This window comes from Tiliqua scincoides, chromosome 2 (genome assembly GCF_035046505.1).
Source record: "Tiliqua scincoides isolate rTilSci1 chromosome 2, rTilSci1.hap2, whole genome shotgun sequence".
Lineage (NCBI taxonomy): Eukaryota > Metazoa > Chordata > Lepidosauria > Squamata > Scincidae > Tiliqua > Tiliqua scincoides.
The window spans coordinates 262,617,219-262,631,930 of record NC_089822.1 but is presented as its reverse complement, the minus strand read 5'-3'; the positions used below and the strand labels follow the sequence as shown (position 1 = coordinate 262,631,930).

The 14,712-nt window shown below is 48.7% G+C and overlaps 2 protein-coding genes across 2 annotated transcripts in view; one reads left to right on the top strand and one right to left on the bottom strand.

The window, feature by feature from the left end:
- Positions 1-14,712, top strand: part of LOC136640318 (zinc finger protein 271-like) — a 208,097-nt gene that overhangs the window by 67,980 nt on the left and 125,405 nt on the right. The window lies entirely within an intron of this gene.
- Positions 1-14,712, bottom strand: part of LOC136641304 (uncharacterized) — a 37,665-nt gene that overhangs the window by 9,538 nt on the left and 13,415 nt on the right. The window contains exons 13-17 of the mRNA XM_066617018.1: positions 12,184-12,266; positions 9,455-9,535; positions 9,082-9,208; positions 4,065-5,643; positions 2,187-2,240 (exon numbers count right to left, since the gene is read on the bottom strand). Of these exons, the coding sequence (XP_066473115.1) occupies positions 2,187-2,240; positions 4,065-5,643; positions 9,082-9,208; positions 9,455-9,535; positions 12,184-12,266 (1,924 nt within the window). The remainder of the gene's footprint in view (positions 1-2,186; positions 2,241-4,064; positions 5,644-9,081; positions 9,209-9,454; positions 9,536-12,183; positions 12,267-14,712) is intronic.

Below are 14,712 nucleotides of genomic sequence, written 5' to 3'. Positions count from 1 at the left end.
GCGGCGTCGCAGGAGTTGCCAGAACGTGACTGTGTTCAGCCATGAACTGCCTAAGGGACTCCGGCTCCTGATTTTGCCTCGAGGTTGACTCCTGAAGCCTTTTCCACTCGGTTAAACTATGGAACTTGGAAAGGAGTGGATGGTGTCACCAACACTGCTCATTTACATGTACACCTGTGTTCTTACATGTGTCATTTGCACACACACACAATGACTCAAATTGACTCAAAGTGGGGAAATTGGCAGAATTTGTAAAGCAAGAGGTCAAATTCAGCAGCATCTGCCAGTTTTGGGATTGCTGAGGTGGGCGAGTGGTGCAACAACCTCGAAATGCCACAAAATTAGGCTGCCAGTAATCACAAGACTGAGCGTCCAAAAGAAGAGTTTATTAAAGCAGTATTTCTCAAACTGTGACCACTAGGTGGGTCACAAGCCAATTTCAGTTGGGTCCCCCATTCATTTCAATATTTTATTTTTAATATATTAGACATGATATTACCATGGTATGTGACTGCACTTGGGGAAATGTTACACATCTGTACTTTGTATAGGCTACTTATGTATACGCTTTTAACAATGACAGTAAATGGGACTTCCTCCTGGGTAACTGTGGGTAGGATTGCAGACTAGGATTGTGAAAAATTTCCCTTGCTTGATGACATCGGTTCCAGTCATGGTATCACTTCCGGTGGGTCCTGACAGTTTCTCACTCTAAAAAATGGGTCCAGGTGCTAAAAGTTTGAGAACCACTATATTAAAAAATATGGGCAAACAAGAAAAAGGCACGTTTGCTTAGGACAGGTCTGGTCAAACCCTGGCCCGACAGCTGGATGTGGGGTTTGGCTGAATCCATCCGCGCTGTGAGCAGACCTTTCCATTCCACTTCGGCGCCACGCCAAACCCCCCTCATTCCAAACCCCCCTCATTCGGGGGATAGAGACACTCTGGGCACTCCTGTCTGCCTAGATGACCTGGCACCTGGCCTTCTGGGATGCTGGGCAGATAACACGACTGCCTAGAGTGTCACTGTCCCCCAAATGAGGACTTTGAGAGGTGCCAAAGCAGAACAGAAAGAACCGGTCTGAACGGGGACCAGTTTTCCGTTATGCAGTGGTGGCGAGTCTGGCCACTCTTGGCTTAGGAGATCAGTTACAGAGCTTTATAAAGTTTTAAATGGCAAGTGAAAAAATGCTTGTGAACAGCTGCATTTGAATAAGGGGAATTAACTGGAAAGAGACAGGAGCGAAAGCAATGAAATGAGTCTCTGCTGAACTGGGTTTCTGCACTAGTCAGCCATCAGGAAAAGGTGACATAGTGGGAAACTTTGAAATATGCACAGGAGAATGGAGGCTTTTAGGGGAAGAGAGAGAGGGAGAGGAGGAACTCTTATGAAGATGAAGGAACCAGGGAAGGGGAAGGGAAAAAAAATTACTAGTTCTATTCTGCTGGGCCAAAAGAAGTTATTTTTAAAAAAGGTTGAAAATAAATAAGCAAATTATCTCAGTTTCCCTCAACTGCAAAATGGGTATACCTATAACCTCCCTCATGAGATTTGTCTAAGGACAGTCCCAACAAGATTGAGAAATAGTAGTATCCAATAATGGTATCAGTGGGATTTTTATGGGATTCAATGTCGTTTCATTAGAACAGTTTGTGGGTTTGGCCCCCTTCGATGCTGGAAGAGGCTGCTGTTCTGGCTACTCCCCCCCCCCCACCACCAATGTCACTCCTGTCTCCTGGGAGCAACAAAGGGGACATAGGAGGAAGGTGCATCATGGCCACGACCATGGATTTCCAGAGGTCCCCCAGAGGCCCAGGAAGGAGCCACACTGTGATGCTTCCCATGCTGTTGGAACACTGGAAACGATCCCCTGCAGAGCAAGGCTGCAGCAACTACATACTAGGTCTGGCCACCACTGAAAGAGGGCTTCCTTCTTGTTCTTCACCATCCCACCATTGTCCTCATCTTGGTTTTGACAGGGTCCACTGCAAGCAAGAGGAAGGAAGTCCCCACAGCAGGATCTGAGTGGGTGTCAGTTGTTCTGTCAGCCTAGGGCTGGGCTAGTGGAAGCATAGGGCTAAGTGGAAGGCTTGGTTAGTTCAACTTTACTGCTTCCAGGAGAAGAGGGAGGACATAGCAGAGCAGCTGCTAAGGACTGCAGTACAGGAGAAGCCGGGGCACATACCTATGCAGGCTTGCCTCTCTGAAACGTGAAGAGAGCTGCCCAACGGAGGAGGAACTGTGTCAGAAACAACCCAACACAGCTTGTGCCAAAATGGAGTGGACTTGAGGCAGCCATCTCCTTTGCCCCATCAGTGGAGGTGTTTAAAAATGGTCATAAGTATTTTACCCAGAAGTAAGACTAAGCCTATTCTGTTCAGTAAAACTTAGGCTGTAAATCTATCTTGCAGCAAACAAGCACCACTGCTTTGTGGTCTTCCCACTTTTTCACTTGCACTTCCTGGAGGATGCTAACAGGACCTGTGCAGTCTAGCCAGAGTGGGGTGAGACGAGTTGGGGTATGTTTAACATTTTAGGAACGGGACAAATGACTTGAGTGTAAAGGAATACAGTGTCATTCTAGTTGTGAAGAGCAAGTGAAGTTATTATTATTATTATTATTTATTGGACTTGTAACCTGCCTTTCTCCCTGAAACGCACACAAGGCGCCTTTAGGAGCACTAGGAGTCATTAGAAAGGGGAGAGAAAAGGAGGTTCATATTCTGATCGTGATCAGAACTGGAACATGAGGTAGACAGCAACTGAGATGCAGCTGAACAGGAGCTGAGGACCTTTACCGCAGAGGAATAAACAGAGAGGCTAACAGCACAATCCTATGAATGCCTTACTCAGACATAAATCTCAATGGGGCTCACTCACAGGTAAGTGTGCCTTGAACCCTAAGACTTCCTCAACAACCTGGACAAAGCAGGACAACCTGGCTGAAAACCTGGACAAAGAGGCTACACCAGGGGTGCTCAATAGGTGGATCGCGATCTACCGGTAGATCGCAAGGCAAAATGAGTAGATCGCGGAGTGCGGACCCCCCCCCCCTTCAGGTGCCTCTGGGAGGAAACGCCGGGAGTAAGGCCCATTGTACTCAATGGGGCTTACTCCCAGGTAAGTGTGGCTAGGATTGCAGCCTCACAGCCTAATCCTAGGCATGTCTACTCAGGAGTAAGTCCTGTTATACTCAGTGGGGCTCAAGGTACACCAACATACATTGTACACATAAATGTTGTATGTTATGATGGCTGCGAACATTGTAAAAAAAACTCTGGTAGATCTCCGGGCCTTGCTGGGTTTCAAAGTAGCTCTCGAGCCAAAAAAGTGTGAGCACCCCTGGGCTACACCATGCGAGATGTCCCTGAGCCACCTAAGAGTCCTGTTAGGGCTCTGAATGGAAGCGCTTTGGCTTGCTGGAGACATTCCAAACTAAGACCAAGCATATTCCAGCATCTCTACAAAAGCCGAGCAGTGCATTCCTTCACAAACTTTAGTACAGGCACGACCCTGTATCCGTGGGTGTATCGGTTCCACAGAATATGGAAACCACGGATATGGAGAACCCCACCTCCACACCGCCCCACTTCCTGTTAATCTCGATCAAGTGTTTTCAAGTGTTCAGGCTGTTGGGAGGCATCCGTGCATCACTATAAACCAATAGGCTTATAGCAACCAGTGTAAGGAAGACTATTGGCAGTCCGGGAAGCCTTTAAATCAAATTAAAGGACCTGGGGGCACCAACCCCCATTTCAGATAACTGAAATTGCAGATATCAAATCTGCAGGTATGGGATATGGTATTTCAAAAACCAGGAGGAACAGCTACTTCAAACCCATTTCAGGTTCATACTGGGAAACTGGTTGGAATTTTTCACAAATAAAGTTGTGGATGCAAAGAAAGGGACTCGGCTTTGAAAATCTTCCCCCACCTGCCATCATTATGCTCCCGTTTTTATACACAAGACTCAACTTAGAAAGAAAATTCCTTCCACACTCCTGGCATGCATAAGGTTTATCTGCTGTGCAGGTTCTCTGGTGGACTGCAAGGCTGCAGCTGCTACTGAAGCTCTTTTCGTGCTCCTGGCTCATATAGGATTTCTCCCCTACTTGGATTCGCTGAGGGATGGTAAGGTTGCTGTCCTGTGTGGGTTCTCTGATGGGCCTTAAGTGCACCATTCTGACTAAAGCCCTTTCCACACTCCTGGCACATATAGGGTTTCTGCCCAGTGTGAGTTCTCTGATGGGTCCTAAGCTCTTTTCTGCCTCTGAAGCTCCTTGAGCATTCCTGGCATGTATAAGGTTTCTCCCCGGTGTGCATTCTCTGATGCCTTCTAAGGCTGCCTCTGTTCCTGAAACCTTTTCCACACTCTGGGCACACATAAGGTTTTTCCCCTGTGTGCGTTCTCTGATGGTATATAAGGCCGCTGCTGGAACTGAAGTTGTTTCCACACTCCTGGCATGTATAAGGTTTCTCTCCTGTGTGTGTTCTCTGATGGACTGTAAGGGTGCTGCTGTGATTGAAGCTCTTTCCACACTCCTGGCATGTATAGGGTTTCTCACCTGTGTGAGATCTCAGATGGTACAGAAGGCTGCTGCTGTAATTGAAGCTCTTTCCACACTCCTGGCATATATAGGGTTTCTCCCCCGTGTGAATTCTCTGATGGATCATAAGTTCATCGCTCCGAATAAAGCTATTTCCACATTCCGGGCATGTATAAGGTTTCTCCCCTGTGTGAGTTCTCTGATGGACCTTCAGGCTATAATTGTGATTGAAGCTCTTTCCACACTCCTGGCATGTATAGGGCTTCTCCCCCGTGTGAGTTCTTCGATGGATCATAAGTTCATCACTCCGACTAAAGCTCCTTGAACACTCCTGGCACGTATAAGGTTTCTCTCCTCTGTGCTTTCTCTGATGCTTTGTAAGGCTGCCACAGCAACTGAAGCTCTTTCCACACTCCTGGCATGTATAAGGTTTCTCCCCTGTGTGGGATCTCAGATGGTATATAACACTGCTTCTGCAACTAAAGCTCTTTCCACACTCCTGACATGAATACGGTTTCTCCCCTGTGTGTGTTCTCTGATGGATTTTAAGGCTGCTGCTGTAATTGAAGCTCTTTCCACACTCCTGGCATGTATAAGGTCTCTCCCCTGTGTGAGTTCTCTGATGGATTGTAAGGCTGCTGCAGCAACTGAAACTCTTTCCACACTCTGGGCAAGAATAAAGTTTCTCCCACGTGTGGGTTCTCTGATGGTACATAAGGCTATTGCTGTGATTGAAGCTTGTTCCACACTCCTTGCATATATAAGGTTTCTCCCCTGTGTGTGTTCTCTGATGGATTGTAAGGCTGCTGCTGTAACTGAAGCTCTTTCCACACTCGTGGCATGTATAGGGTTTCTGCCCCCTGTGAGTTCTCCAATGGGTCATAAGTTCATCACTTCTACTGAAGCTCCATCCACACTCCTGGCATGTGTAAGGTTTCTCTCCTCTGTGTGTTCTCTGATGATTTATAAGGCTGCTGCAGCCACAGAGGTTCTTACCACACTCATGGGATATATAGGAATTCTCCCCTGCGTGGGCTCCTTCGTGTGGGGAATGAACCTGCTGTGTCTTTCTTTCCATCTGGTTCCAAACCAATGCTGTTAAAATAAGGAGAGAAATGCAATAAGAGACCAAAGGCAGAAAGTTCACTGGGGGGGCGGGGGGATCTTTTTTTTTTTTTTTTTAATTAATGCTGTGGCCCAGAAAAGCTACAGTAATTTGTGTCTGTAGGTAGCTTTATTTATATGATGATTTGTTTGTTCAGTGGAGGTGAAAAAGGCTGCAATCCTATCCACACTTACCTGGGAAGAAGTTCTATTGACTATAATGTGACTTACCTGTAGACATGCATAGGATTGGGCTCTAAATCTCAGAGAAATAGAGGCCACAACTGAGCAGCAAGAATAGGAAATGGTAAAAGAATAAAGAAATGAAGAAGAATGTCCCAGCATAAAAACAAGACATTTTTATACATTTTTAGATTAAGGGAAGATGGGAAGCATTTTTTCTACCAAGTCGCATGTTCTCAAGAGAGGGACGTAGCTGATAGAACCAGTCAAAGCAGTATCCGGGCTACAGATGACACCTGGACTTCTAGGAGCAAATTAGGCCCAAAAGCAGGCCCAGACTGTGCACCAGCTTGTTCAGGAGGTGGGCAGGAAAGGATGAACTTCTCTTCCTAAATTGTCTCTTTCCAAAACAAAAAATGCACTGCTGTGTCTCAATTCAGTTTCAGTTAGTTACCCCACATTTAGGCCACAATCCTAACCAACTTTCCAGTGCTGATATAAGGACAATGCAACTCTGAGGTAAGGGAACACATATTGCCAAATCTTGAAGTGGCCTCCATGATTGCCCCCCACCTGCAGGATGCAGTACATGCCCCACTGGCACAGCAATGCCAGTGCTGGAAAACTGGTTAGGATTGCGCCCATAGTCTATCACTGTTTCCTCCGGGCACCAGTACAGACTGTTAGTGAGTGCTTTCCAGATACACATCAACATGAGCATATGGAGCAAATCTGTTTTGTGAGCTGTGACCCTGTACGGTGGCCAGTGGCACAGATCAATGGCTTGGAAGGAAGAGGGAAGGAAGTGGAAGATGAGGATAAATGGGCAGCAAACAAACATTTATTATGGGAATCGCACTACAAAGGCAAGGAAGGGGAATCAAAATGCCAGTCAGTGCTTCTTAACCATTCTTATAGGACAGTGGTTCTCAAACTTTTCCGGCTCGCGCTTCCCCTGATCCTTGTAGCCATTGGCCTCGGCTCCCCATTACAACACCTCACCTCAGTTACCCCCAAAATGGGGGTGAAGGTGTTATAATTATACACTAGAAACAAGGCTGCCAGCACTCTGAGGCTGCAATCCTAACCACACTTCCCTGAGAGTAAGCCCCATTGAACAAAATAGGACTTACTTCTGAGTAGACCTGGTTAGGATTGTGCCCTGAGTTTGTTAGCAGCACACCTGGAGGATTTTGGAAAGGGAGGGGGGAAGTGATGAATCTGCTGGGGGAGGGGAAGACTTTGTTTTGTGTGCATCTGCTAATTGCAGACTGATGCAAACTGAGACCCAGAGACTGTTCGGCTAGAATCCTAACCCCACTTTCCTGGGAGTAAGTCCCATTGAACAAAATAAGACTTACTTCTGGGTAGACCTAGCTAGGATTGTGCCTTTTGTCTTACAATAGCAGCCAACAGAGTACCCCCCCCCCCCAAAGGAGGCAAAAGGGGATGGCTGAAAAGAAATGGGGATTTTTATTTTTAATCCATTTTTGGAGACAAAGCCATCAAGAGTGGCTTTTTTTCTTTTTTGAAGGGAGAGGAAAAAGAGAAAGGTGGGGATCCTGGGTTAAGCTGACACAGACCCCAAGCCTATGCAGGTCTACTCAGAAGTAAGCCCCATTTGAGTCAATGGGGCTTACTCCCAGGAAAGTGTGGAAAGGATTGCAGCCACACCCAGCAAGATTACAACTCACCCCAAAGCAGATGGGGGCTGCTCACACACATACACCCAGCATGCAGATGCCACCCCTGTTCCCCCCAGGCAAGACGGAGGGATATAGGCTGGGGCATTTGGACACCCCCCACTAAGAGCAGGCTGGCTCCCTCCTTCGCTGAGCTGCTTGTGTTGCTGGCTCCCTCCTTTGCTGAGCTGCAAACTCAACCCTCCCAGTTTGAAGCCTCTTCTCCTCTCCTCCAGCCTTGACCAATCCCAGGATGCCCAGGGCAAGAGGCACACTGGGAAATGTAGTCCTTGGGGCAAGATTACACATGGAGAGAGCTCCATGAGATGCGGCACCTCTGCCTGCCCAGCCAGCCTTCTCTCCCACCTCCCCCCAGCACGTTTCACAGCCCTCCCAGCCTCACGCTGCCCCACCCACCTCGTTCACAGCTGCAGAAAAGCAGCAAGTCAGCAAGCAGCACATGCAGAGCAGCCCAGCCCCTCTCCCAGAGATGCCTGGGGACACCCCTGGAAGCTAGCCACACCTCACCAGGGAGGTGGGATGCACAGATTGAATACCTCAGTTATAGGAGCTGCTATGGACAGAGAATAAGAGAAAAAAATCCTTAAAAGAAAAGGGAAGTATATGGAGGGAGAGAGTGACGTAGGGACAATAGGAGGAATACCCAGAGGGCTCTGGGGCTAAGGAATCTTTTTCATAGCTACACCACAAATACAAACTATTGCTATATATAGAGTAAGAGAAAAAGTTTGCTAAGAGAGAATTATTCTTAGGGAGGAAAGGATGTAGAGGAATTAGAAGGAATACCCAGGGTGCCATGGGGCTAAGGAACCTGTATTTTGCAGTAGTTGGAAGGAAAAGGGAGGGAAGACAAGGTGGAGGAGAGGAAGGAAAGAGGTGTGAATTGTGGCTGTCCTCGAAGCCTATGCGATTATCTCAGGTTTTTTCAGTTGATCTTCAAAGTGCTATACAATTCCCAGGATTGTATAAGGACAGCCATGAACAGTCTGCAGACATAAGACTGCAATGAAGCTATGGCTAGTCTTTCCCTTATTCTATGCCCTGCACTGCAACCTCTCCCTCAAGGAAAGCCATGTTGCATCCCTGCATGTTATACAAGGGGAAGTTCCAGAGACATCAGTCTCCTGCTCTTTTCCCATCTGATCTTGCAGTGCCACTTCACAATGCATACAGGAATCCTTATGGCCATTCTCTCAGGGACATTTTCTGGCACACTGACAGAAAGCCCAAACACAGAGAGAAGTGATCACTAAGACATGCCCACCTGCTACAAAGGGCAGTCAAGGGACAGGATAACCAAAGCCTTACAGCCACTTTATGGCACAATGTCTCCAATTTGGAGCTGTTCATCAAAGGACTTCAGCTCCATGCTGGGTCAGAGGGGAAGAATGTGGGGCTATCAGGTGCTGCTGCAGCAGCCACGCCTGGGTCATGCAGCCAAGTCACGAACTCCCCCTGCCAACATCCAGTGGAGCAGAGATTCCCAGATGGGGCATCTCTTATTTATGGGACAAAGGACCCTCCTTACCTACAAAGCACTCACCTAAAAAGGTCACACTCTCATAATTGTCCATCATGACTGCTTCATACAGGCGCTTTTGGTGTTGGTCTAGCATAGCCCACTCTGCAGTGCTGAAATGCACGGCCACCTCTGCAAATGAAATGGGGCTCTGAAAGAAAAATGAGAGATTCCCTGTCAGTAGATCAACCCAGGCTGTGACTATAATAAAAAACATGTAGATTTGCCAAGACCTGAGGAAAGTCTGTGCATTTCTGGCTGGTGCAGGATCTGTGAAAGGAAGAAGTGGGGAATATGGACAGTCTTTTCTCTTCTCTTCTACCATCTGGCAGTCCCTCCAACAGGAAACACCCTTGTGAGCCAGAAGCCCAAGCTATCCCCTGTTCATCTCCCTTACCTGGCCTGGAAACGCAGCAGCCATTTCTGCTTCTCCCTCTAAGGACATGTCAGTTTGGTTTGCACAGACTCTGTTTCTCCACTAACTGTCAGGGAGAGAAAAGAGGAAGACAATAAGAGGTTTACATCCTGTATGCATGCTTCATCCTGGGTGTCCTTAGTTGAATTTCTTTTTCCTAATTGTGGTGACAGCTGCAAGGGAGATTGGACAGACTCATGGAGGAATTTGGCAAGGCTGGATGCTGGCTATCTTCAAGGGCCAACCCAGTCAGGGCTAGAGGAGTGGAGAGAGAGGACCTTTGGCAAAGATCCTTTGCCACTCTGCGCTAACCCTGGTAGGTTCCAGCAATCACCCCAACTTCTGGCTAAGAAATGATTGAACAGAGTACATAAAGGATGGGGGTGTCAACATTCATCAGAGGGAGATGTATGACAACAGGGTCCCCTAAGGGGGGGGCTAATAAGGCCCTGAATCAAATTCTTGGGACTGCCAGTCCAATAGGTGCAGCCCCGTGGGGTCTTGTCAGGCTTCCCTAGCACATCGTGTGCAAGCCCAGGCCGGAGCTCCCATCCCTGACCTCTCTGCAACTGAAAACACTCCACTTCTGTTCTTTCAACCTTCAGCCACCCGCACACACCTATTCCCACTCTGTTCCTCTTGGTCTCAGGCCTTCTGACCCCCCCTTTTCCACTGCCTGCTGGGAAGTGTAGTTCTTGGGTTCAGCAGTTCATTTACCCATCTTCAGTCCTCACATTTCTGCCACTGATCTTCTCCCCTCTTCTGTGCCTCTGTCCTGCACTAACTGCTGTGCCCAGATCCTGAGTGTCAGACCCCTGTCTCTCTTACTCTGACAGGGGACCCCCCATTGTAGTGCCAGGTGCAGAACTCTCTACCAATCTCCATGTACACCGGATTCCTCAGGCTCAGCAGTCTCATCCCATGCCCTTGACCCACACATCTCTACCACTGAGCTTCTCCCCTCTTCTGTACCTTTGTCCTGCACAAATTGCTTTGCTCAGATCCTGAGTGTCAGACTCCTGTCTCTCTTACTCTGACAGGGGACCCCCCCCCGATTGCGGTGCCAGGCACATGACTCTCCTCTAGCCCCCACGTACACTGGATTCCTCAGGCTGAGCAGTCTCATCCCATGCCCTTGACCCACACATCTCTGCCACTGAGCCTCTCCCCTCTTCTGTGCCTCTGTCCTGCACAACCTGTTCTCCTCCTGTATGCAGCCCATAGGTTTCAGGGCTCTGCTTCTGTTCCCCTGGCAAGGGACCCCCACCTCATTGTGGTGCCAGATGGAGGACTCCCTTCCAGCCCCACATACAGTGGTCTCCTCTGGGGGGCAGAGAGTTCTCAGCCAGGGAGCCTGCCCCCTCCAGCCCTGCCTGTCCCTTCAGAGGTCCTGCTGGGGGACTCTCCAGTCCCCCCCCCCAGCAGAAATGACCCCTCACCTCCTGGCTGGGGGGAAGCAATGGGGCAGGTGACTGGAACTCCTCAGGCTGCCCCAGGCAGGCCACACACCCCCTCCACCCCAGCCCTCCCCTCTCCCACCCACAGTCAAAGCACGTCAACCAATCAAGGCACACGTGTGGCCACAAGGAGGGCGCCGCTCTAGGACTCGCTCGCTCGATGGTGCTACTCCAGCGTCCCAAAGCCGGAGCAAGCTCTCTGCGCATGCGCAGAGTCAGGGCAGGCGGCTCAATGCCTGGTGTTGCCGCAGTAGCAGCAGGCTCGGCCAGGAACTCTGCCCCTGCGCAAGAGGTTCCGCCTCTGCACCTGCAGCCCTGCTTCTCAAGTGGTGCCCCTCCCCCTGGCACTCCCCCTCCACTCAGTGGTGCAGGGCAGCCACTTGCAACCTCTTTCAGCTCAGGGCACACTGACAAGGCACTAAAGTTGTCAAGGCACATGACCAGTTTTTAATTACATTATTATGTCACAATTAATTTAATTAATATAACTAAGGGCACAAGCCTAAGCAGGTCTACTCAGAAGTAAGTCCTATTTTGTTCAATGGGGCTTACTCTCAGGAAGGTGTGGTGAGGATGGCAGCCTGAGATCATGACATGACAATGAAAGAAATTCCCAAGAAGCTTGGAGAGGGAGGAGTCTGTGGTTTCTGGAAAGGAAGAACAATGCTTTGAAGCAGGTCTGATCAAACTGTTACCAGTTGACGTGCTCTGATGTGCCAGGAGGTGCTGGCAAAGAGAGATGAGACTGAGCATACTGGAGAAATGGGGGGTGAGGAGCAGTGGGGATGTGGCTGGAACAAGTGCAGGATTCCCTGGGGTGGGGGGAAGAGGGAGAGAGAGTGAATGGGAGGCAACTGATTCTGGACTTGGAAAGTGGGGAAGAGGGAGGGGTGGGGAGGGGCAGGAAGAGAGGGGTTCACTGCAAGTGTGATGGGGGGATGTGTGTGCAGGAGGGGAGGAGGTGGGTGGGTGGCTGGGGAAGAAAAGCATCACTTGCCTGCTCATGTATTCAAGAAACAGTGCGACCAAGCCTCTGTACGTCTACTTAGAAGTAAGCCCCATTATAGTCAATGGGGCTTTCTCCTAGGTAAGTGTGGATCGGATTGTGGCCCATACCCTTAAAGCCAAAGCCTTGCCAGGGGAGGCAACGCTGGCAGGGTCACTTTGGGGCATTGCTGCCAAGGAAAAGGTTCTCTCTAGGATCCTTTCCAGCCAGCTTCTTCTGCTTTCACCTTCAGGCTCACTCTCACTCACTCCTTTCTCTTGCTGCTGCTCACCCTCACTCTGCCAGCCAGGAGCTCTTCCAGGCTTCTCTAGCTGCTTGGCTGGCTGGCTGGCTGCCCAACAACAGCAGGAGCATCAAAGCGGGCTGCCCCTTTTACTCCTGCTGCCTTGCAAGGCTCCAACTCCCACGCCCGCAGCTGCCGCCGCCACCTGACTCCTTGGCCCCATGGCACACCTGAGGCATAAGAAGAGTCCTACTGGATCAGGCCATAGGCCCATCTAGTCCAGCTTCCTTTATCTCACAGTGGCCCACCAAATGCCCCAGGGAGCACACCTGCTAACAAGAGACCTCATCCTGGTGCCCTCCCTTGCATCTGGCATTCTGACATAGCCCATTTCTAAAATCAGGAGGTTGCGCATACACATCATGGCTTGTACCCCGTAATGGATTTTTCCTCCAGAAACTTGTCCAATCCCCTTTTAAAGGCGTCCAGGCCAGATGCCGTCACCACATCCTGCAGCAAGGAGTTCCACAGATCGACCACAAGCTGAGTAAAGAAATATTTTCTTTTGTCTGTCCTAACCCGCCCAACACTCAATTTTAGTGGATATCCCCTGGTTCTGGTGTTATGTGAGAGTGTAAAGAGCATCTCTCTATCCACTCTGTCCATCCCCTGCATAATTTTGTATGTCTCAATCATGTCCCCCCTCAGGCGTCTCTTTTCTAGGCTGAAGAGGCCCAAACGCCATAGCCTTTTCTCATAAGGAAGGTGCCCCAGCCCAGTAATCATCTTAGTCGCTCTCTTTTGCACCTTTTCCATTTCCACTATGCCCTTTTTGAGATGTGGCGACCGGAACTGGACACAATACTCCAGGTGTGGCCTTACCATCGATTTGTACAATGGCATTATAATATTAGCTGTTTTGTTCTCAATACCTTTTCTAATGATCCCAAGCATAGAATTGGCCTTCTTCACTGCCGCCGCACATTGGGTCAACACTTTCATCGACCTGTCCACCACCACCCCAAGATCTCTCTCCTGATCTGTCACAGATAGCTCAGAACCCATTAGCCTATATGTGAAGTTTTGATTTTTTGCCCCAATGTGCATGACTTTACATTTACTTACATTGAAACGCATCTGCCATTTTGCTGCCCACTCTGCCAGTTTGGAGAAATCCTTCTGGAGCTCCTCACAATCACGTCTGGTCTTCACCACTCGGAAAGTTTGGTGTCGTCTGCAAACTTTGCCACCTCACTGCTCACCCCTGTCTCCAGGTCATTTATGTGCTGCGGCACAGCGGTTGAAAACCGCTGTCTTAGAAGAAGCATTCTTTTCTGCAAAAAACTGAAGAGGAATGCCTCTTCTAAGATGGTATTTTGCTATTTACTGTGTGTATAAGTGTTTATCTTGAACATAGTTTTTAAAAATACGTAGTCCAATTAATTGCCAAATCTTATCCCCTTTCAGATATATCCCCATCCCTTTTGTCTCCTTTAACATATGGTGTCCAAAGTGGTATGCACAAGGAGATAAATAGGCAATCCTAGCATCTACACAGAAGTAAGTAAAAAGTATTTTTACTTTTTAAAAAGTTTTCAAAAAGAATTTTACTTAGCCTTCTGGTTGTCGTCACCCCCAGGCTGCACCCCCAGCACTGGCGGTGGGGATAGATTTGGGGCTCAAATGATCCCAACACAGTGGAAAAGTACTAAAAGGAGACAAGTCCAGAACAGGGAATCATGCAGAGGGGCAATGGGTAGATACTTTAGGATCATGGTAGAAGTAATTCATATCTTATTCATTGGGCACTCTAGCAATGCTCATATGATGCTCCCATGCCTGAGGTCAGTGCGCTGGTCCAGCTAACGTGGCACTGGCTATGCTGCCTGCCCACAGCTCACCAGGATTTTAGACAAGGATACTTCTGGATCCTGCCTGGAGCTGCTGGGAGATGAACAACAGCCCCAGCCCCATTCGTTCATTCTGCATCAGTGTGTCCGGGGCCCCACTTGGTGAATTACTGCTTTAATCCATTTTTACCCAGCCCACAGGTGTACAGATTTGGTCCCTGTTGCATATATGCAACCTCCTGGAGGCAGGAGGTCTGGTCTAGAGGGTTGAGCCTCCTTTGCCTGAAGAGAACATCTGAAGGTTGCCAGTTCGAGGCCACCGGCACCGTGAATGGCAAGACCTTGAAGCAGCTGACAAGCCAAGTCGAGTTATTCCACCTGTAAGCGTTTTGGCCATCCTTCAAGTGAGAGATGAAGGAGCTGCTTGTCAGCCTGCGTGGGTGGAAACTGGAGGCCAGAATCTGATACCAGATCAGCAAAGATCCATCTGAAATGTTGTGGTTCTTGAAAGATAGAACCTTCTTTAATTGTAAAAATCCCTGCGGGGATTTAGAACAGCCTGCCCATGTAAACTGCCTTGAATTAAAGTCTGAGGAGAAATCTGATGACCAAGAAAGGGTCTGTATAAATAGCTGTATAATAATAATAATAATAATAATAATAATAATAATAATAATAATAATAATAATAAATGCAATGTTGGG